Source organism: Penicillium coprophilum (genome assembly GCF_028826855.1).
Source record: "Penicillium coprophilum strain IBT 35676 chromosome Unknown utg000004l_segment0_segment0, whole genome shotgun sequence".
Lineage (NCBI taxonomy): Eukaryota > Fungi > Ascomycota > Eurotiomycetes > Eurotiales > Aspergillaceae > Penicillium > Penicillium coprophilum.
The window spans coordinates 3,718,850-3,741,588 of NW_026622723.1; the positions used below are offsets into that span (position 1 = coordinate 3,718,850).

The window sequence follows — 22,739 nt, forward strand, 5'->3', positions numbered from 1 at the left end:
CCACTCCCACTTTACAAGTGGAGGTAGAGGGAAACACACAGTGCCTCTTGCCATAGAAGCGAGAAATATTTTAAGCTTAAAGATAGCTTTGGACAAGAATTAAATTTAGAAATCAGAGGTTGCATCCATACTATCGAGTCATTTATCTAGTCAGATACCACAGGGCAGTTTTAGAGCATAGAATGAATTTCTGACATGGCCATTCAAAGCGAGAAGATGACATAGTAGTTATAGTGATAAAAATGACTATGAGATCCGATTAAAAGGCAAGCCAGCAGAAACCCATTATTTGGTGGTAGGGGTGTCCGCTAGCCATCGAAGGAAGGTGAGAGCAAAGAAAGCGGAAACACAGAAAATTTAGAACAGACCTCGATCCTCGGGTGTCATTTTTGAGTTGATAGAGGAATGTGAGTTACTAAATGAAAAAAAAAAAAAAAAAAAAAAAAAAAAAAAACAATATAGTTGACATACACGGTTCTATCCTCGCAGGGTTCAACTGCTTGTAGACGACTGCTACTCCTCATTCAGTTGCGTGGGAGTATCGCATAGTGAGATACGAGATTTGGGAGCCGCCTTGGTCAGACTATCAGCGATCAAGTACAGTTTTTTATCAATCCTAGGGGTGTCACTCTTTTCGGCGAGAGCCAAGAGTAATCTTCCATAAGCCCAACAATCCGTGGCAACCTATGCCTCAAATGGCGTATTAGTAGGACTTGTTTCACTATTTTGTTAAATGAGGATCTACATCTCTAGTGAAAGCCATTCCCATACGTAACCACCGGTTCCGCTAACATCGATAAGGATAGCATTTTCATTGGCATCCAAAACGATACTCGATGGCTTGATATCGATATAAGCTCGCCTTCTCTTATACAACGATCTTAATACTGTGCCAATCTTTAAGGCCCACTATATTAGCAAAGTATCAAACCGAAACTCGTCCTTAAAATTTGCTCCAGCGACCCTCCAGAATAGTATTCAAGAAGAAATCCTATGATCACTGGTAGCATATTGATTGATAGGTAGGTCTTATACAGGTTCTCTGAAACAACTAGGCTAACTAGCTACGCGATGCCCAGAAGTCCGCGGAGTTCTGTAAAAATATCAAACTCGTTCAATATATGTTTCGTGTCTTTAGGCTCAAAGATAGGACAGCCAATAGTTTTATAAGTAAAAAATATTACTTGAATATAACTATAGAGACTGTTGGAGTGAGAACCTTAATAGTCTGTAAACAATAAGCCTTGAATATTGGTAAATATCGTTCCCGCACTAGAGTCAGATATATAACCCTCCTTAGATTTTCTGCGATTTTACAGTGTATTTCATAGGCAACGGCAATAAAGGAGTTTGCTAGATTTGGGTGCCCATTTCGTATCATAATCGAGTTCTATTTCTACCTTAACAAGCTTAAAGTAATACTTGTCACAGTATCGTCCAAAAGCTACAAGTGGCCGAAATCAATCGCTTTAAGGAATTCTTGTAATTTTAATATGGCGTTTGAAATAATTTAGGCCCTATACTTATTCTAGCAGTGACCGATCCACAGTAAATTTGATCCACCATAAAGAGCTATTGTTATGAAATATTAGTGTCTGTGATGGACGGTCACAGTTCCGGTCTTGAAAAGACTTGAATTCTAATCTGCGTAAGGGGAGCGTCTTTTTGGGTATTGCGATCGATTGCAGAAGGTGAGGTATTTTTTTACCAACAAAAAATCGAAGAACTCTTAAGATACATTGATTGGAAAGGGGGAAGGGATGATAGTTGACTTACCTTTGTAATCCCACGTAGTAATCAGGCCGCTACTCCTGATGGATTACATACCACTAGGCCAAAAGATCATAGGGACAATCGGAACCTCGGATTGTCACTGCAGTACGTATATACTCCTAAGAACCCTTAGGGACCACATGTCTACAGTCCCAGAGATGCAAGTCTCATGTTTGAAATGAGCTTTCAGGATCTCAGTACTTATTACATCTACCAGGTATCTTTTAATTGGATTGAAAGTATCTCAACGGAAGAAGTCTGGCTGATAATACTAAATTACACTCTATCACTTAACAGCTTTCTTGCCCGATGATAGTACACCACAACAAATGGTTCTTGGCTTTGGGAGAAATTGCCCCCTCCCAGATCCATATATCAAGATCTAGCATTACCCTTGTATCGCTTTATGGGATTCTAGAATGTCGAGCCTACAAACAAGGCAAATAAAGGGAAATTTCCCTAATCTAGCTGCCAGACTTCGGATTCCGGTCTATCAATGATTCAACTTTAGGGTGTTTGCATGAGTGAGGTATATATTATACGGTTCTAGTAGGTTATTGTCGACACGTAAGGCCTTTGGAGTTTGTCATATACAATGGTATCCTGAAATGTATGGGTCCAATCAATGGTATTATAATCTCTGTATTGCAGTATCCGCTTTCCTAGCAATTTATAACCATCAGTGTGATGCGCTTATCAAGAAATCTTCGAAAAGTGCCCGTGGCCCCCGAAGCTTACCCGTTAGAGGCACCAATGACCTTTCAAGTCGGCGATGTTAGCCCGAGCCCGAATTTTGGCCCCCAACATGCCTTCTACAAAAACCTTGAATGCCCTCCTTGCCACTAAAATTCATAGCAAAGATTCATTCGAGACTGCATTTACAATCGTCCATGATGTCCATCCCTTTGAACAAAAAACTCGACGGCTTTGAGATCGTCCAGCACGACTACAAACATATCGGCGACCACGGTATCCGAGTTGATATTTTGACCCCGAAAACCACTTATGTCGGTCCAAGACCACTTATTGTTCGAATCCATGGCGGCGGCTTGGTAAGTGGTATCCCTGTTATCGGAAGTATATAATCCTGAAAGGCTTGGTAGATGATGGGTGACTCATTTTTCATGGACTGGTGGCCTCAATGGATCTCTGATCTAGCCCTGCAGAAAGAAGCTGTCATCGTGAGCCCTAATTACCGCCTCCTCCCAGAAGCCACTGGCGCCGATATCTATACCGATGTTGAAGATTTCTGGATCTGGCTGCACTCAGCGGAGTTTCTAAATCTACTGGCGAATCAGACAACGCCGACCACTGTCGACCTGAACCGTATACTTATCTCTGGTGAATCCGCTGGTGGCCTCATCAGTATCTACCTCTCATTAGCCCACCCAACGGATATTCGCTCCGCAGCTATTGCATATCCCTTCGTGGATCCCAGCTCAGAAGCATTCAGCTCGCCTCGCGCGGTGCCCCCATTTAATAACTCCGTCCCGGAACATGTGGTCCAGAAGAACATGAAAACCGCCGCTTTGGATACTCCAAAATCTTCAATCAGTACGCCTGATAGCTTGAGCTTCATGCTTGCTGCTGTTCAGCATGGGGCTATCACTGGCATGTACGAACGTGGATCGAAGGACGTCCCACGCGAGGTACTCTATCCTATGGCACGACTGGAGCAGCCTTGTTTCAATATACCTCAGGGTGGTATTGCTATAATTCATGGTCGTCAGGATAGTGTGGTTCCTCTTGGTGACGTTGAGAAATTCATTTTCCGCGCAAAAGAAGTCACGAAAGGCCTTCCTGAGAACGAGAAAATAATTCTCACAGTGCGGGACGGAGAGCATGGATTCGATGCAGCTACTTCCTACGATGAGCCCTGGCTGAAGAAGGCGATAAAGTCTGCCGTGGATGCTTGGTTAGAGTGATGTGAGATTTGGCGACAGACGATACGCATTTTCGTTTTTAATAGCCGAGTGATTAGCAAACCAATCGCATGTGCAGAGCTGAGCAACTTGAGTAATTACTTTATTGGTATCCTGGCATCGATTGATTGTCAACTTACGAGAAAGTTCTAATAGAAACAAAGTTATAGACATCAGTCTTTCCGAGATACACCCTTCAAATCGAAAATCATCCTATTAACAAGGATCGTCACCATACCATTGATTACAGCCATTGACTAACTTTCTTTCCATATCGGGTTTTCCCATTACACTGATATTCAAATATGTAGAAACAGAAAAGCAACGCTTTTCCGATATAGTATTGGTTTAGTTCATCATACTTTTTGACGGAGCGAGTGTTTCCCCTTAGTTTATGCCAAGGCAGGCCTACTAAACACTCACTACCCACTTTTTATGCTTGCCGGATCAGGCAGTGAGATTGAGGATAGGCGCGGGCGATATCAGCTTGTATTGTCAATTCATCGGATTTACGAAGTTGGTTAACATGTGATATTTCTTTACACTATATTTCAAATCATTGATACACGCCAAGGCAAATAAGAATATTAAGTTTTGAAACAGGATTTGAGAAGATGTCTCTGTGTGTGTGAGTGTGGAAACTGATTTCGATCCTCCCTGTATACAAAGTGCTACCTTTTCTCACACGGTACGAGGTATGACCGGTGGTGAAACAGACCAGACAACTCAAGAAATCCACCGGTCAAGTACCGGTACGCAGAAACCACGGAGTATAATGGAGAGGGTGGTCAATGACCGACCTTAGAATATAACCGTATCCTTGATATGGCCGGGATGACCGCTATTGTAGACTCTTTCTCAAACTCAACCGGTAAGTGGGCTTAATCACCGGGTTTCTACCTTGAAATGTTGCGGTCCCTATCAACTCGCGGTCGACTAGCTGATTTTGACCTAGTATTACTCCTCTCCAGACACCGGAAACTTTTCAAAGCTCGCGGTTTTTACCCAAACCGGTTATTCTTAGGTAAAAGTCATTTCCTCCTACGCAGCTATCTATTCGATATCCGCCCTTCACTCTTGATATACCCTCCGGTAGATTAGTAGTCTAAGTGCTCGCTAGCTCTAGTTAGGGTGTGTTACGCACTGGCTAACTGGTCACGGTTAGGTTGGACGGTTCAGAGTATAGTTAGGTATGTTACGGACCTATCAGGCACCCACTGGACTAAAACACCCCACCACACAAATAGGCCATCGAGAGCCAACGAGACACATCTCACGTGAAACGACCCCAGCACAGCAGCATTACCGTACCTAAGGAAATCACATAACTATGTAGGTAGTAGAACGGTCGACGGTAGATAAGTAGATCTTACCAAGACAAATCTACTAACCTACCACGTACCTAGCTATAAGGAAGAACCATAAGATAAACAAGGACACTTATTCCTATACTTAGCTTAGTTCTTTATCTTCAATTATGTGTTGTTACTTATATATACCTTGAAGACTATCGACTCCTAACTTAGTTATAACCTAATCAACACTACGAGCTAGACTAATACCCTAGTATAGATCTACTTAGCGCTCTACCTAGTATCGATTCCTCGATACAACTTCTAGAGACTTAGGCTATAGTAAGGCTAGTAATAAGGTAATAGTGTGAAGGATATGCCTGGGCGCACATTCTCCCGCTCGGCCAAAAGACCATTATATCAGAGCCCATGCTCTGATATGCCCAGGACCAATATATATATCAAACCATAATTACATGAATGCTTTATCCATGACACCTTACACCTGATAATCGTATACTCTTATAGCCCTCCACTTTCCCTTACGCCCTATGAAAATAACATATCTCCTCCTTAATAAGATAGGTAGGGTTCAGAAAATGAGTGCGGGCGCGATGCTATCTACGAACTAAATATCGCAGTATAGACGACCCTATGGGGCTGGTCCATTAAAGGTATGGTCTGTGGTGGTCTAAGTGATCAGAGTTACTCACTGATTGGACACAGAGTGGCACTGAGTAATCAGCGAGCATCCAATGAGCATTTACATAGTATCAGTCATCATGCACGTGACTGCTCTGAGCTGATCACTGACTCTGAGGTCGTCCTGATGCCTAAGCCTGAGCACCCTTATTAAAGCGGCGGCTGCCCAAATAGGAAATCCCCACCCTCCAGGGAAAATCCGGTAAGGATAGTAGCATAGTATACTCAAAGAAGGCGGTAAGGAAACATGCGGTAAGGCAGTATCCAATCAGAGGGTTATGACCGTTATGTATTGCTGGTCGCAATGGTCACCCGTAGTAGCCTGATCACGAACCACATGATCGACATGATGTAATCCCTCCGCATGAGGTGGACCTCGGCTTGAATCCCAGAGATCACGTTCGTAGCTGAGAATCTTCCCACTGTCCATATTATTAGAATCGCGAATCTTCTTGCACATATATCACCCATGTTTGTATTTTTTGTTGAGACGGATATCAGAGGCTGAGGGGCTCAATCCCGAGAATAATAACATCAATTGTCCCGAACTGGATTTCCAACTGAAGGACCAGATTTCGAACACACCCGAGCAGAGCCATGGCAGAATACAGGCTATCATATGAGTCCCAGCTGGTGTGTGCTGTAATCCAGCTCATTTTGTCCTATGTCCTCACACGTCCACATCTATATCCACAGCCACATCCCTACACTTCATCAGACCATACTAACATGCTCATGCAATCAAGGACGTCTACCACCCCTCCTACCGCTACGAAGCTCATGACCCGCGCGACTGGAAATCTGCTGCTCTCCGTGGGCCAGCCCTCCCAGCCTTAGGAAATGCAACTGCCGGTGCAGTCGGGGCAGCCATATCTAATGTGGTCGTCTACCCCCTCAATGTCATCGTCGCCCGCCTACAGACCCAGAAACAGAAAAGCAACGATCCAAGCGAGAAATCAGATGAAGACGGGAACGCTGACGAAGAATATACCGGCGTGGTGGATGCTGCCCGCAAAATTTATGCACAGCAAGGTGTCGCCGGCTTCTACCCTGGCCTGGCGCAGGATACTTGGAAGACTGTCGCGGATTCGTTCCTTTTCTTTCTTGCATATAGTGCCATTCGCCAGAGGAGGATAGTCGCGCACGTAGGCGTAGAACGAGCTGCCAAGAGCAAGAATATTGTTCTTCCAATAATCGACGAACTTGCCGTCGGTATCCTGGCTGGCTCGTTTGCCAAGCTATTCACCACACCACTGTCGAATATCGTCGCACGCAAGCAGACATCTGCAGCGCGCAAGGGTGGAAATACGAAGAACTTGTCAACAAGTGATATCGCCGCTCGCATCCGTGCTGAGAAGGGCATTCTAGGCTTTTGGTCCGGATACTCGGCCACCCTGATACTCACCTTGAATCCCTCTCTCACGTTCTTCCTCAATGAATTTCTTAAACGGACACTCCTCCCACGATCAAAGCGTGACAAACCACCTGCAGCTTTAACGTTCCTTTTGGCGGCCCTCAGCAAAGTCGCCGCTTCGTCAATCACATATCCCTTCTCCCTCGCGAAAACCAGAGCTCAAGTAATGAGCTCAAACTCAAAATCCAAGTCTGGAAAGGCCCAGGACTCCCTTTTCGCCTCTCTCACCCCCGAAATACTTTCCACAGTCGCCACCATCGCCCGCACGGACGGTATACCGGGGCTTTACGCCGGCCTTCATGGTGAAGTGCTAAAAGGCTTCTTCTCGCACGGCTTTACAATGCTTGCTAAAGATGCCGTGTACGCTTTCATAGTCAAGAGCTACTATCTCCTTCTTGTGCTAAGACGTCGCTATCCCACGCCTGATGAACTTATTCAGCGTGCCCGTGAACAGGCGGAAGAGTATACAGAGATCGCGCGTGAAGGTGCGCGTGACTTGGCGGAGAGAACAAGAGAGGGCACAGAAGAGCTACTGAAGACTAAATCTGGGAGCAATGCTGTCGATATGACATCAAACTCTACAGGCGCTGCTGATGCTGCTCGAAGTGCGAATAATGTGAAGGGCCCTTATTCATCAGTTTCTGATGAAATTAATGAAACGGCTGAGCTGGTGGGTGATTACGTCGAGGATGAAGCGGCCGAGTGGAAGAGCCTTTATCATTGGTTTTGGACGAAGGATCATGGGTCACATCGGGATTGATCTGATGGCTAAAATATAGTGCTCGTGGTGTTTGATGTAATATTTATGCATTCGTGTTGCGGTTCGGCTTTCTGTTTTGACACTGAAGTACATAATAGGACAACATTTTCTTTTTGGAGTTGCTGTCTCGTCTGACGGTCTGGAGACTCAAGACACCCACCCAGTCACTTGGCTCGCCGAAAACAGAGAGCCAGCTAGAACGACATACCGGTTCAAATACATCTAAGCCCTTCCCCAGCACAATAGACTGAGTATCTGCGCAGTACCGGCCCTCATTGGCTTTTTACAGTAGATCATGCTATTAGCTATCGCCGAACTACCCAGCCACACACGATAAAGTATTGATCAATGTGGTCAGGTGAATGTCCCGTTACAGGTTTCGCAAGAGTCCCCCGCGACATCCACGTCCACATATGTGCCACTTTCTCTTTTACGCATATAAATGACTCAGGGTAGACTAATCTATTCCCGCTGTACTTCGGAGTAGTTAGCCCTAAAATACCTAATCGGGACCCCGAACTTACCCCATAGAGGCTAGCTCCATATAGCGCTCACCTCACCTTTGCTCCAATGCAACATTGGCGTCGAGGTTGGATGCTGATTGGTTAAAACCTCAGGATTAGCCAGCTTATCTTTTCTATATATTTGTTGACGATTCCCAAGTAGATTCTACATTCCAACAATCTCTAATTTTTCTTCCAGTATGGCATCAACCCAACCCCTTGGACAACTTCACAAGTCTAGTCGTCTCGTCTATCGAGCCGCAGAGAACTCCGAAGAGGATATTGCATTTTTCCAAGACCGCATTATCAACGACGAGACAATTCAAATATTGAGCACTGGACGTCTCCCACGTCCGTCTCACAAGAAGTCTGCAGAGGAATTCATCAAAAATATCCAAGGCTCCCTGCTAGGCGTGATTATATGTCTTCCTCCTCCAAATACCCCTGAAGGGGAGCAAAAGTCCTCGACAGAGGATGGAAGCAAGCTTCAATCCACTCAAAATGCCAAGCCGGTCCCAATCGGCCACATCAGTCTCTTCGACTTGACTGGTTCAGGTTATACCCACCATCGCAATGCAATGATAGGAATTTCACTGGTTGACGGATATCGGGGAAAGGGATACGGCGGAGAAGCTATTAACTGGGCATTGGACTGGGGATTCCAGCATGCTGGACTGCATAGAATCACCATAGGTGGATTTTCGTACAATCCCAATGCATTGAAGCTTTACAGGAAGCTTGGGTTTGTGGATGAAGGTCGCGAACGTGAGGCATTATACCATTGCCGCGCTTGGCATGATATTGTCAATTTGTCTATGCTGGAGCATGAGTGGGAGGCTTTGAGAGGGATAGCACCGGCTCAATAAGATCGCAATCCTTCTCTCCCTGAAGCGTCCGATCGATGACAGCTCGACTGGTGTTATATATCTGACAGCTTTGTTGCTTCGAGCTGGGTGAGGCTGGCAGTCTGCGACAATATTAGCTGGCTTTCGGTCGGAGGGATATGGGGGTACATAGCCTGGGGATTTGACTTGGGGGACAGTTTCATGGGTGAATAATAGTTGGCTTAATGATTTCCACGGTTTCTACAGACACTAGCCAGAGAATGTGTCTCACGCGTGTCAATTGAGGTGGACACTTGCATGAGTTAATCATTTTCCAATGCTCAAATAATGCTAGCGTATACTATTTTCTCTTTCCACCACCGGAGGATAGTGAGAATATACATATTGAATTGCCCCATGCCCTTAAATTTAGCGTATACAAGGACCCTTGGCCAAAGAAGAATGAATAAGCTGGCGTCACTATCAGACAGAGTCACCCGAAATAATACTATACACAAAAGAATTGCTGTTGCGACCAGCTCAAAGCTATGGCGGTACCGCGACACGAAGATGTGTATCCACCAACTCAAACCAAATGCCCTGATATCCAGACTCCTTCGAAGCTCTGGCCACCTTCACAAATTCCTGAAGCCTGGATGCACTTGCACTTTGGACAGTGAATGAGGTGGCCAGGCGATCTATCAAAACTTCCCCGGGCCCTTGTATCTCAATCATGGCCGTCATCAAAGGAAGTACCACAGGCAACGCGCTAGATTCCTTTAAATTAATTGCTGACTTGGCAAAGAATGCCAATTCAGAAAATATTCCATTTGCAAGTTTCCCTCCTGCCTCGTCTTCGACTCCCAGGGGATATCGGAGCCGGTGGATTATCAATAAACCTGCCAAACGATACACATTTGCTTGTGTGACCATTGATAGAACGGCATTCTGACCGTATCTCTCGAACAGTCCAGTAGGGGTTTGGGGTCGCCAACGTCGAATCTCCTCCTCTATTCCATCCAGTCGATCATGAATGGCTGAGTGTGGCTCGGATCCGGTAGTAGGAGCTTCTATCTTTAAGGTATAGCTACACTCGCAGATGTCGTAAAAATGAGGCATAAGTGTTGCACAAAGGCCAAGATAGCGGTCAACGATGACGCGACGCTGAGGATCGAGTCGTATTATAGGGATCTCACGGTGCACTAAACACTCGACCGTGTCGATCAAAATCGGTGACATGGTTATTGTGTCCATGACAGGCGCTTGTACCAAGCTGGGAAGCCATGGCTTGGCCGAGATGAGGGAGCTTCGAACGATAGAGTGGGCGGTACTGGAGTACGGTGCCGTGAGTACATTGAACACGTACATAGTCTGGCCCAGGAAGAGAACACAAGCTGCGTCGTAATCGTTTGAGATTTTCACACTTCGCAGACGTTGCAATCCCTTGGCTGCCTTATACATATCGGGTTCTCTCCGCCGTATAACGAGCGACTTTTGGTAATTTGACATCAGTCCTAAAAATGCCAGATATCCTTCTATCAGGATCGGGCCGCATAGTTGCAAAATGACGTAGACTGTCTTCTGGGATGTCGGAATAAAAGTATCTCCTAACATGAATGGTAAATGTATGACTGAGAATTGTTCCACGTCCATCACGGTGCGCAACGCATCTGATGTTGTTTGGAAGTTGGCCGGGGCGCTGATTAATTTCTCTGGGGATAAAACAACATCGGTTGCTGGTGTCCAAGCTTCGTCGACTCCGGGAGGCGAGCTCGAATAGGAGCGTTGACTAGATGAGGGAGAGGAGGCATCGCTCTCGCTTTCTTGGGATTTGGGGCGATGTTGCAACACGACACTGGAAACATGCAGATCTCCAAGTGGGAAAGTGTTGACAGAAGAGCGTTGTCTCATCCGCTTGATTCGACGGGAGGTGGAGCTAATCTTCAGACGACTACATCTGATGCATGTCGGACTAGCACCTGCAGCATATTTCTCCGTCTCTTTATTCAAACACTGCTCGCAGGCCTTTGGCGACATTGTTCTAGCGCAAATGCGCGAGTGGAAATAAGAAAATCACCGAGTAGTTTTGTAGTCTTGTTGATTTGATGTCACTGAGTTCCGATGAATTCGAGTCAGATCGGCCAATTTCCCCGCTCTCCCCAGGATTTCCCCATAGCCGAGGGTGGATCGACGCATGGACTTCCTATTGAAGGAAATCAGATCTCCAAGCTCCAGGATGTTGTTTTTAATTTGAGGACATGTTATTTCATCTATTCAGATGCCTACTCATTCATTCGAAAGAACTGGTTGTGTTGCGCAGTGAATCACACCCCCAGCCAACGGAAGCGCAGACACAAACACAGGCCGCACTATGCGATCAGGGCACAGCTTCTGAAACAGCACGAGGGCTTCCTGATCTCGCCGAATGTCGCCGAATTGTGGAAGAATGAGCCCCCCATTGACGAAATAAAAATTCACATAGTTAGTCGCCGGGTCGTTGTAGGACAGGATCCCAAACACCTGCGGGTTCGGCTCGTCTACTATGTGTATCTCAAAGGGGCGACCCTTGGCATCAACTGACTGTCCCAGAATATCCCTGATCTCTTCGTAAACCTTCACCCATGGTCTTGGCACACTAGAATGGGGTCGCGAGAGGACCACAACTCCGGGCCTGACAAAATTGACTTCAGCGTCAGCATGCACATCAGTAACATCCAGGTCCTTCCTGCCAGGGAACCAGATAACTTTCTCAACTCCCAAGAGACGACGTAGCTCTGCCTCGATCGCAGTCTTCGAAAGACCTGGGTTGCGATTTTCGTTAATGACGCTGCTTTCGGTGGCCAGAAGTGTACCTTCGCCATCCACAACTAGTGCACCACCTTCCAAACAAATCTGTGATTCCACTAGAGTCACCGGAGACGGGGTGACATCCGACTGGATAACTCTGCGGGCAAAGCTTCCGTTTTCTTCAATCTGTTCCGGCGTCATCACAGGCCAATCAAAGCGATCTGAAACCCGGTCATGGTGGCCAATATCATATTTTCTTCCCCATTCACTGAATTCGAAGTTGATTGCAAAACGTTGCTTGATAGAAATGCCAACGCCATGTAGATAGACAGGACCTGTATCGCGGACCCAGAGGTGATTTGTGGCGAATGGAATGACACTGATATTCGAGGTATCGCTCGGATATTTGGTAATGGCTTGGCTAACCATTGACTTTGCTTTGTGGACATCTTCGGGTCGCGTATAGAGTCGGACTGGCTCATGGGCCGAAATGACAGATGTCAAATTAGCTATATCAGCGCATGCGCTTTCGTAGTATGCCGAGGCGATGGAGGCTTGAGATGGGAATCCGAGGATGGTCGCTGCATGACGGGCTGTCTCACGAGGCAAGAAAAATCTTCCGGCTTTTACCGAAGATGAAGCCATATTTGAAACAACCGTAATGCCAGCAAATATTTTCACAAGATGATGGGTTGGGGTTGTAAGACACGAACCAATACATAGGCAAGCTCTGTGTACCTCTGTGCTGCAAGGGGAATTTAAAGTTGCGGGGGACCATTCTCCGCCCGTGACTTTTCCACCTTACAATGACACCGGCAGTATACAAATCTACTACCTAAACTACTCTGATTATTTGCTACAAGATACGAACTAGATGGAGAAATACATGACTGATAGCAAACGTTGTATTGAACTCCATGGAGCCAACCCGGGAGGCTATCAGCAACTAGTTATCAGGACAAAAAGATAGTCCATCACCCAAAAGAAAAGACAATCCCAATCTTGGAAAGAACAGTGCCAAAGAAATTCCCTGAACCCCATAGCCGTAAAAATCAAAACCCATCACACCGTAGCGCATTAAGTAAAGCCATCGACCGCCGCGTCACCTCACACACAGGAAGTGAGTAGCGAAATCGCTCGAGGCCATTCATGTCGGAAGACAGATCTAGCCACCGAAACCATAGAGGGTACGGCCCTGGCGTTTGAGGGCGTAGACGACGTCCAGGGAAGTGACCGTCTTACGCTTCGCGTGCTCAGTGTATGTGACAGCGTCACGGATGACAGATTCAAGGAAGGACTTGAGCACACCGCGGGTCTCCTCGTAAATCATGGCAGAGATACGCTTGACACCACCACGACGAGCGAGACGACGGATGGCGGGCTTGGTGATACCCTGGATGTTGTCGCGCAAGATCTTGCGGTGGCGCTTGGCGCCGCCTTTGCCGAGACCCTTTCCGCCCTTGCCGCCTGGTTGGATTTGTTAGTTTTGATTTGAGAGATTATGGAAGGGTAGCGTGATTCAGTATGCAGATGGGGGTCATAAAATAAAACAGGATGAAGGGCGGAGGGTAGAGGGAGGTAAGGGTAGTTGGAGGTTGTGTTAAGATGTGCAAAGGTGGAAGGCCTTTCCTAATTAGGAAAGGTTGGATGCAGTTGATGCCTGAGGCATAAGTCACATGTTGACAGGAACATTGTCAGTCCTGTATTTTGGGAACTTCGTCACGCCACGCCGACGAGGAAACGAGGGTCTATAGTGACCAAAGATATAAAATATAGTGATACTTACGTCCAGACATAGTTTCAGATGTGAAGATTGGAAATTAATGGAAATGTAGATGGATCGATGTCTGTGTTGGCGATAAACGATGAGAAAAAACACGTGTTTGATGGCTTGATGTTGGGAGAATAAGAGGGAGAAAATAGAAAAATGACTAAATGAAGGGGGAATGGCAGTTTAAATAGAGAGGCTGATTACGCGTGATCCGGGAAGGGAGTATTTTAGGTAAGCGAGAAAGATTTACTCATTCTGCAATGCGGCGGTGATTGGCGGGCGGCGGAGAAAGAAAAAGGGCGTTATGAAGGGTCGGTTTCCAGCGCATCTACCAGGCATTGCCGAGCCCGCATTTTCCAGCGTGGAACGACATTGATACAAGTCACGTGATGATAAGATAGGGACTGGCGCTAGCCAAATCAGGAAGTATAGGTAGGTACCCCCGAATCCAATTGAATGTGAGTACATATCGTCTGATTTACTTCTTGGCCTTTCAACGAATGGCTAGCAGCTTCGTTGAGTAGTGGAAAACTGCTTTACGCTGGAAAATATATCCTAAGAAGCGAAAAGTGAGAAAGATCCAGTCGATCGTGTTCATCATGGCTCGTGTCATTTCAAAACTACGTCGCGCTGCCATATACTAGGCAGTCATGTATCACTATCTCCGCACCCTCACATCTTCGCATCCCATTCCCAGGTCCAGTAAGAATGGTAGACCGTACCGTAGAATTGAAATCAAAATAACAGGCTGCGAAAAGAAAAACAGGCAAGAGGTAACGCCAGGACACCATGCAATCAAAAAACCCCATAAAAGTGGAATGCAGCGAAATCAAGAGCGGAGGCGGGCATACTAAAAACTTTTTGTGTTGAAAAGGGAGAGCCATCCAGTAAAGGACAGCAAAGAATCGAAAGAAATGCCCCGGAAAAGAAATCGTAGCGTCATCATGCGTGGCCGAAGCGACACGCAGAGGTAAACAAAAAAGTAAGGAAAATTGAGAGGCCGCACCAGATGAAAGCTGGAACGGTTGCGTCGATTTGGGCCGACGACTGGTGGTAGCAACCCGCACAGCTAATGATTCAACGAAACGTCCGCGGTTTATTATGCATCGCAGAGACAATCGCTCACATGTGCTGCTGGTCGAAACCAGTGGTGAAGATAGCAGGTGATGTTGAGAGGAAGTCGAAAAGCAGAAAAATCCATCCATCAGATTGCGCTGATACATGGTGGGTTCGAAGATACCGACATTTGGCCAACGGATCTGTCCAGTTCCATGTCCCTTCACGAAAAGCGTCAATGATATGCTTTCGAAGGCCGATCGGGAGGATCATAGCCAGGTCGGTCGCTGTCATACAACAGTCTATATTACTCACCCTCTAATGACCGTTGGAGAGTGTGAGTCATTCATGAAACCGCGATTGAAAGAATAGCGAAAAGAGATGGGGGAGGCCGAGGGCCGCGGAGAGGCGCGTGGATTAACGGCCACAGGAGAACCAAGAGGAGCAGGAGAGCGAGGAGACAACGGCGGTGAAGGACAGGCTGGGGCAGAGATATGCTTTGGGGCCTCGCCTTCGCGACCGCTAGAGATCGATGGGTGTGCCTTCAGGTTCGATGCTTGAGGAGACCCATACTATAAGAAGTTAGTCAACTGTCACGGTATGATTCGCCATTCAGAAACTTACAAAGCAGTACTTATCGACCAACTCCTGGTACACGGGAGACTCGAGCTGTGGTTTGCTAGATACCAAAGAGGAAGGTTTCAGATCTTCCACACGAGCTTCAGTGCGGACATTATCGCTCACTGCAGAAGCAGGACCCTGTTGGTCTTTCTCAAAACTGGGGAATTTCTTGGTTGGCTTGGGGGTCTCTGACACCACAGTCTCCCCAGACCTCGCACGGGCGGTCAAAGCGGTCCGATCTAGGGGCGCCTTCGACCGCATAGCAGCAGAAAGTGAGGCTCCGAAGTCGTACCGGTTCCCGAATGCCTTGTAATTTTCACGCCGTTTAGGCGGTGCGACCGTATCGATCTCATCCGAGGGTGTGCGAGTCAAGGGCGCACCATTTGCACCATTGAAAGAGGTTGTGAATGGCTTCTTGTCGCCGAGGTCGGGGAAATCATAGGTAGGCGGCATGGAGTGCGGTCGCATGCTGTGAGAGCTGGTGAAGGATCGGCTGCGCGGAAGAGTAGGACGAGATCCGCCAGTCGAGGGCTTGCTCGTGGGGGTTTTGGGAACTTTGTGGAAATCAACCTGATAGTTCAGAGTATCGTTGTTATCCCAATACTCCTGTCCCGCCACATTATAGCGGATGCACATGAACATGGTCTTGGTCTCCAGATTGGCCTGATCGTTCAACTTGAGGTCAAACGAAAAGCGATCGAACCCGTCGGCAACTTGCTGGCGGCGAACATCATGGCAGTATGCCGCCGCAACCTCCGAGGTAGTTCTCCAATAATCTAGTGTAAAACGGGCTGTCACATTCTTGTGGAAAGCGATATTGGCCACTGCCACAGTGCCGATCAAGGTGCTCTTATCAGCTGACAAGAACAATCGCTCTAGTCGAACCGGATGAGTGGCACGTGATGAGGTATCCTTGGGCCAATTGGCGAGCTTGATCTCCCACTCCCACGAGGAACCGCGCGAGTCAGGCCCGGATCCAAAGGGAAATTCAACTTTGCTATCGTGATTTTCGACTGGTGATGTTTCCGTGCTAACAGCCAGTGGCTTATCCAGCTGAAGGAAGTGACGAATATGCTCCAAGTGCGAGTCGAAGTGCACCGCCTTGGAATAGACGGGAGTGCCAGGCATGCTGGACGGTCGTCGCCGTGCGGAAGAAGGTCGAAGAGCAGGTCGAACAAGCTCACCTGACTTCTTACGGACCATTGGGGGCTTGCACGACATCTCCACGTCACTTTCCTCGGGAGAGCTAGTCAGCGCCTGTTCCCGAGCCAGCTCGATGTGGGTTTCAGTGGATGATCGGGAGTGGGTGATCTTGCGAGCTTCTTTGGACAGTGGTAGATGTGGGAGCTTGGGTCGGCTGGGCTTTGCCTCGGGCGATTGCGCACTCGAGGGCTGAGTAGCTGTTTCTGGGTCTGATTGACCCATTCTTTCCGGTGAGCTCTCCCTTCTTAATTTAATTGATCGAACGGCAGCCTCCAGCTCGTCAAATTTGACGCCCTCACCACTCCGGTATGATGATTCTTCATCACTAGAGTTCATTGCGGACTCAGGAGGCGAGATTACCGCCCCGGGGGGAATGATAGCATTGCTTATTGGTGGTGGGGACTGACGGAGACTGGCGTGTGGATCGATGGAGGGCGAGGCCCGCGCCGGGGATTCTGGAGCGGAATGCACTGTCGGTTTGGTGTTCGAAGGACTCCTCCGATGACGACGGGTATATGAGGTAGAGGAATATGAACGGGAAGTCTGAGCCCGTCCCGAAGATCGAACCGAACCGGGCCGCTCGCAGGGCTCTTCGGTTGGTTTTGAATATTCAATGTGTTGCGCGGCGAGCGACGTCTTCAATGGCGCAGTGTATGGCATCCGGCCGACTTGTGTGTCTCAACACAAGAAGGGGAAGATAGATAGCAAAGAGTCCTGTTCAATTATTTTCAATCACAATGAAGTGCTTGAAGTAGCCTGTCAGTAAGGCTTTCATTAAATTGTGGCGAGGTTGCAGTGGCAAGGAGGCGAGAAGATGCCATGGAAATTCACCAGGACATCAAAGGGGAGGTGACACTTGAGGAAGGTGCCAGTGGGAAAGGTATGACAGGTAACACTAGAGTAAAAGGAATTGGGGGTTGGGGGGGGAAGGGAGGTTATACCTTTGAAGTATGAACGTTCAAGTGGCGAGGTAATCGGAAAGGTTTAACAAAATACAAAGATGTACATATATATAAAAAAAAAGGTCCAAAAAAGAGAAGAGCTCAAGCCGGCACAGCCGCGAGGGAATGAGGTGATTTAAAGGTACCTTGGAAGTATCAAATAACCTTGGAAGAAATATCGTGGCGAAATCAAGCCATTTCCGCTATGACCGTTGACAGGAAGATAAGGGTGGAAAAGAAAATATCCTTAGAAAAAGGTGATAAAAATCCGGTATTATAGCTTTTTGAGAGAAATCAGTAAAATAAAAGTGGAACAAGATAAATAAAGATACCAATCCAAGCGCCATAAAATTATTGTCTAGGTGCGTCTGCTTTGCATAGACTCAGGTCAGTGCGTCCCGTATAGGTGGGGGATAACTTCCTTGGTTTTTTCTTGGATTTAATTTATTTTTCGGGTTTCTTTTTTGTACTAGATTATGTATAGATTTTGATTGATCATTTCCCTATTTCTACATACACTTGAAAAGTGATGTGATCTTGGGGAGATTGGGAGATTGGGAATCTTCCGATATCTGATATCCAATCTAAGTCCCAGTAGACATCATCAATCGCACCATATCCTATTGACCTTCCACGGTTGAGTTTTCCGAATTCTCCGACATGTGGTCCATTCGCACGAGCACGTTGGATGATCACCTTGCGAGATCACTATAATGCACTCATAATTCCCCCTAGTGTCACAATTAACGGACTACAGACCTCCAGCCCACAGGCGCTAGAGAAGTCCATGTACACTAACTTTGCTTCAACCTGTATTCCCTGTTTTTTGACATGCATATCATTTTTGTATCACTAATTCATTCCCAAATCAAAAATGAGTCTGGGGTATTTGAAAACCAAAGTTCTCATTCAGTTCAGATGTGGTGTGTGATACAAATCTTCTCTTATCATCAAAGCCTACGGTCTAAAGATTGGTCAAAATTTATGGATCGTCTCAACGGGAAACCTGTTTGTCCCAGGATTTTAGTCTGTGGCAGATAGACAGCCTTTTTTTTTTTTTTTTGTTCACGCACAGGTAACTAGGGATACATTGCTCCATGCAAGTGCTAGAAGCATAATATCCACCCATCCCTTTCCTTCTACTGTACACCGTGTTGCATATATGAAATTGTGGTGCCAAGGGGGGGTTTGAAGTTACTCGTTGTGCTACTGCCCGGACTAAAATGTAAAATGGCTGAAATGGCCGGAGAATGGAAAGATAAGACGGGTAAACAAAACGAGCAAAAAAGGACGTCTAGAACATGAAATAGATTGATCATACTACACTGTTATCAAGACTTGACACTTCCAAGAACCGTGGATCCAATACACAATGAATTTGTGAAACGCGAGATGAGTTTCCTTTCCCGCTTCATGATCTAACTACGTAGCTGTCAAGGAATTCCATTTCCCAGTTTTGATGTATGGAATTCCACTGTGACGTGCATTTGGAGACTTTGTGTACTGTACTCCGGAGTTCGGTGGATCTATATCACAAAACATGGGCTCCACCGAAGGTGCCGCCAAAAGCCGGGACTAAGATAATAGAGCTATGGAGAAGATATAGAGATGGAATATCAAGTTGAAGGATGGAATACAATTCGGATTTCCAATCGGAGTATTGTACGGAGTACAAACTCACGCACCTAGAGAGTATTTCAATGTCCGAACGCAGATCCGAGATCACGGCGATATATTGTATACAACTGATGAGCGGCGTGGTAATTCCACGCCGATAATCCATGATGTCAAGGCGCATTTGATAGTCCCCGACTGCCTTGGTTTTGGTCCGCTTGGCGGGTGGTCTGGACCCCCGGTCGCTCGTGCATATATATTTTTCTTTTCTCGTTACTCCAAGACATAACTTCTTGGTATGCATATTTGATATCTACGTTGAAAAAAGCTAGAGTAGATGAGAGTCTGTTGTATGCATTGATCATAGAGTCAAGCGTCGCATACTCTGCCAAGTGCTATATCCGAATTGATTGTCCGCATTTCACGATCGCTTCAGCCCCCAAGATGACTTTTTCCATGTCTCACCAATTAGCTGTACCAGGTCCAATCCATGATTATTGTAATTTGCAAATTGCAAGCCATCCCCGAGCTCTAGACTTGCCCTCGAAGCTATTCTCGTTAAACGCCTACGCCCGGACCACCAACCCCTTTGTTGTGTCTTAGCGTCGCAGAGTTTTCCCTTTTGCCACTTTATCCGAACTGATCCCAACAAAACTAGGTGGCTGTCAGTGGCTTTCATATGGCGTTATGGCGGCGATTTGTTTTCCATTCCTCAGTGATCTCCTCGGGCATCCCACGAGATTGGCGACGCTCTGAAACCCCCATGGCGCATGGTGGGTACACCGAAGTCTCGACGTTCGTCCGCCAGTCTCGAACTCTTGTGATCTGCACAAGGCTATGATGTTGATCTCCAGATTTTTACCCCCTCCTTTTCATGTTGTCCCGCAAAACTCTGCCAGGTATCCACTGACTGAATATGGGTTATCCAGCCTACGGACGTACCCGATACATCGTCTGGATCCTCAATTGCCAATATCAACGTCTCGGTGAGGCGGCAAGGTTGCAACATTCCGGGCTGCAGGGTGATAACGTCCGTTTAGCCCCTTCTTGCCGAGAGCCTGGAAAGTTCCGTGCGCTTTTGTTTTTATCGTTTTTTTTTTTCTCGTGAAATTTTACTTTTTGTTTTTTTTTTCTTTTTTAATTCCATCCCGAAATCTGAGAACCCCTCCATCGGTTGTCGGTCCACGGGAAACCCGAATTCGGTCATAGCCAGCAACCCCTTGAATACTTACATGTAGTAGAACGTGTTATGGGGTCGAAGCGTCGAAGCGGTCAGACTAGAGCCTATCAGAAGTATACTGTGTTCATGCTGGAACCTTGAGACCACATAGTTCAGCCTTAAGATCTTGCTTTCTGACGGAATGAGAGCCATTTGCTGATCTACTGATGAAATGATCGCCCAGATGCAATCTCACATTACAATTTTGCAATTTGAACCTTTACAAATTGACCCATTGTCTACGGAGTGATGTGCTCCTTGAAACCCGCCTTGTCTCGCAGACGACAATTCCAAACTGCAACTCCTCCCGAGGGCGTTACTGTGTGGCTGAACTCAGACTTCAATCGCCGGCCCAGTTCCCGAGAATCATCTCGCGCAATTCAATCCGATACTGCCAAGAATAAGCTTCCCCTGCTTCACTTTGGTGGTAAAACACGCATCCGCTTTGGGCAGCAGGTCTGTCCAGACTGCAGTCGCTGCTTGCCAAGAACAAAGGAAATGAATTGTGAATAGTATGCATTAACGAGACCAGGGCCGTGAAATGAGAGAGGGGCAACTCGTTTTCTAGAGAGCTTTAGCTACCCCGCGTGGATACGGCTGGTGCCAGCTCTTGCATTCACGATGCATATTGCGAACTCGGAGTTGATGCGGAGCCCGGGTATCGGAGCGACGCTGACATGCGTTCTGATCCCTTTTCGTACCCCGCGGGCTATAGAGTTATACCCCAGGATTCGTGTCTGATTAGCAATGATTCATTTTTGAGGATCTGCCAATGGGAGACGCAGGTCTGCGCACTATGTTTGTAGAAATCGAATCTTGCTGGGGTATCCTAAATCGGAACATACTCGAATACAACCGGTGACAATGTGCATGCAGCATTCCGATCAGACCCCATAAGACAACTGAACGTTGCGATATGCCATCCCTCCCAATTAATCATGTGTTGCACAGAATAAACGTTCCAAGCCGTTTCAATCTTGGGCATTTCAAATTTATGATGCAAGATAGAGAACTTGACCATGATTGGTCCACAACTGCTGATAGCTCAAGAATAAGAAAATCGCACGCAAGCAGCGCATATGGGCTGACTATGCAATGTCGCACGTCACGCAAATCCTAGACGCGCCTCTTCTGCAATGCACTGCACCGAGCACCACCTGACCTTCCAACATCCCTGCGGGCCACACACGTTCCCAAGGGGCATCTGTATCCCGGACGTTGTATGTCCAAAGAAAAAAAAAGTTGAGCAAGTGGCACCACCTTACACGTCTTGGCATCTAGCAACCACTGGCAAGACGGGCAGGCGATCAGGGACAGCCGCTTTAGTCGATTCGATATACATCTAGGTAGTATACATGATGCGTAGGTCTAGGGAGAGCACGGGCCTTTGATATTAGTGCATATGGTAGGAATTTTATATCGAAATCTACTTAATATATACTTTTGAAAGCCACCTATACCGCGGACACCTAGTAGCCTCACTCAAAGTAATCTATTGTATATATACATACCCTGGCCCTGCCCCACGCTTATGCATAGCATGGGAGACAGGGCCAGCGCCAAAGCAACCCCCACCAAGTTCGAACACAGGCCAGAACGGAGGCGCGGCAGTCAGTGCGCGCGATCCCGGAGCTACGACTCGACAGTGGGATGATAGTGGGGCGTGGATAGCTTGGTTAGTTTGCGCGGCCGTGCATAAGGCGTTGCATTAGTGCGGCGAACTGACAATTGCTATGCATGACGGGGTCAGTGCATGGGCTGTTGTTCTGGACTGTTGGATGTGGGTTTTATCTCAGGGGTTTCATGTTGACATGTTGGCATTTTATACTTTGCGCTTGTTACTGATTTTGTTCTGGGGAAAATGATTTGCAACTTGCAGGTGTACCCCGAATGTCGCGGGGATTTTCATCTCCACAATCACTAGTTGCAGGGTCAATTTGTGTGACAAGTTGAGACCTGAGAGATTAATGAATGTCGAATTGATATCTCGGCTAAGTTGTCATTATAGCCACTCCACTATCACTATCAATGACTGATAGATTACCTAACAATCAAGCCACAAATAGAGAAAAAAAAATTGCAGTCGGTTATAAAACGCCGAAGCCCGAGGATTGGCTGATTTGGGCCCGTTATCATTCCATCGACGGGAGAGGCGTTTCCCGTTATAGAACGCCCATTTTTGATAACACGAGATTTAACGCCCGTCAAGCCCTAAGATTCCCGAGGTCGGAAATACGGCCCTTTGTATCCGCCGAATCTTGTGAATACACCTGGACATTCAACGTTTGAGTGTCAAACTGAGATAAGTACGCGGGGTAGGGGATTCCTTTAGGGCCT

General features: G+C 47.0%; 8 protein-coding genes across 8 annotated transcripts; 3 read left to right on the plus strand and 5 right to left on the minus strand.

Moving 5' to 3' along the window:
• Positions 1–513: 513 nt before the first annotated feature.
• N7500_005857 (uncharacterized protein) lies at positions 514–1,010 on the minus strand (the record flags this gene model as incomplete). Its single annotated transcript, XM_056677001.1, has 3 exons — positions 514–684; positions 772–887; positions 932–1,010. 3 exons carry the CDS (start codon positions 1,008–1,010, stop codon positions 514–516), a joined length of 366 nt encoding a protein of 121 aa, XP_056532001.1.
• A 1,653-nt stretch (positions 1,011–2,663) lies between these two features.
• Positions 2,664–3,698, plus strand: N7500_005858 (uncharacterized protein; the record flags this gene model as incomplete). Its single annotated transcript, XM_056677002.1, has 2 exons — positions 2,664–2,825; positions 2,877–3,698. 2 exons carry the CDS (start codon positions 2,664–2,666, stop codon positions 3,696–3,698), a joined length of 984 nt encoding a protein of 327 aa, XP_056532002.1.
• Positions 3,699–6,286: 2,588 nt separating this feature from the next.
• N7500_005859 (putative mitochondrial carrier protein) lies at positions 6,287–7,863 on the plus strand (the record flags this gene model as incomplete). The annotated part of the gene is made up of 2 exons (XM_056677003.1): positions 6,287–6,322; positions 6,436–7,863. 2 exons carry the CDS (start codon positions 6,287–6,289, stop codon positions 7,861–7,863), a joined length of 1,464 nt encoding a protein of 487 aa, XP_056532003.1.
• A 703-nt stretch (positions 7,864–8,566) lies between these two features.
• Positions 8,567–9,232, plus strand: N7500_005860 (GNAT family N-acetyltransferase; the record flags this gene model as incomplete). Its single annotated transcript, XM_056677004.1, has 1 exon — positions 8,567–9,232. One exon carries the CDS (start codon positions 8,567–8,569, stop codon positions 9,230–9,232), a length of 666 nt encoding a protein of 221 aa, XP_056532004.1.
• Positions 9,233–9,736: 504 nt separating this feature from the next.
• On the minus strand, positions 9,737–11,227 carry N7500_005861 (uncharacterized protein; the record flags this gene model as incomplete). The annotated part of the gene is made up of 1 exon (XM_056677005.1): positions 9,737–11,227. One exon carries the CDS (start codon positions 11,225–11,227, stop codon positions 9,737–9,739), a length of 1,491 nt encoding a protein of 496 aa, XP_056532005.1.
• A 249-nt stretch (positions 11,228–11,476) lies between these two features.
• On the minus strand, positions 11,477–12,622 carry N7500_005862 (agmatine deiminase family protein; the record flags this gene model as incomplete). Its single annotated transcript, XM_056677006.1, has 1 exon — positions 11,477–12,622. The coding sequence occupies one exon, from the start codon at positions 12,620–12,622 to the stop codon at positions 11,477–11,479; it is 1,146 nt and encodes a 381-aa protein (XP_056532006.1).
• Positions 12,623–13,142: 520 nt separating this feature from the next.
• N7500_005863 (histone H4) lies at positions 13,143–13,773 on the minus strand (the record flags this gene model as incomplete). Its single annotated transcript, XM_056677007.1, has 2 exons — positions 13,143–13,444; positions 13,764–13,773. 2 exons carry the CDS (start codon positions 13,771–13,773, stop codon positions 13,143–13,145), a joined length of 312 nt encoding a protein of 103 aa, XP_056532007.1.
• A 1,342-nt stretch (positions 13,774–15,115) lies between these two features.
• On the minus strand, positions 15,116–17,288 carry N7500_005864 (protein phosphatase regulator GAC1; the record flags this gene model as incomplete). The annotated part of the gene is made up of 2 exons (XM_056677008.1): positions 15,116–15,376; positions 15,429–17,288. 2 exons carry the CDS (start codon positions 17,286–17,288, stop codon positions 15,116–15,118), a joined length of 2,121 nt encoding a protein of 706 aa, XP_056532008.1.
• Positions 17,289–22,739: the final 5,451 nt, after the last annotated feature.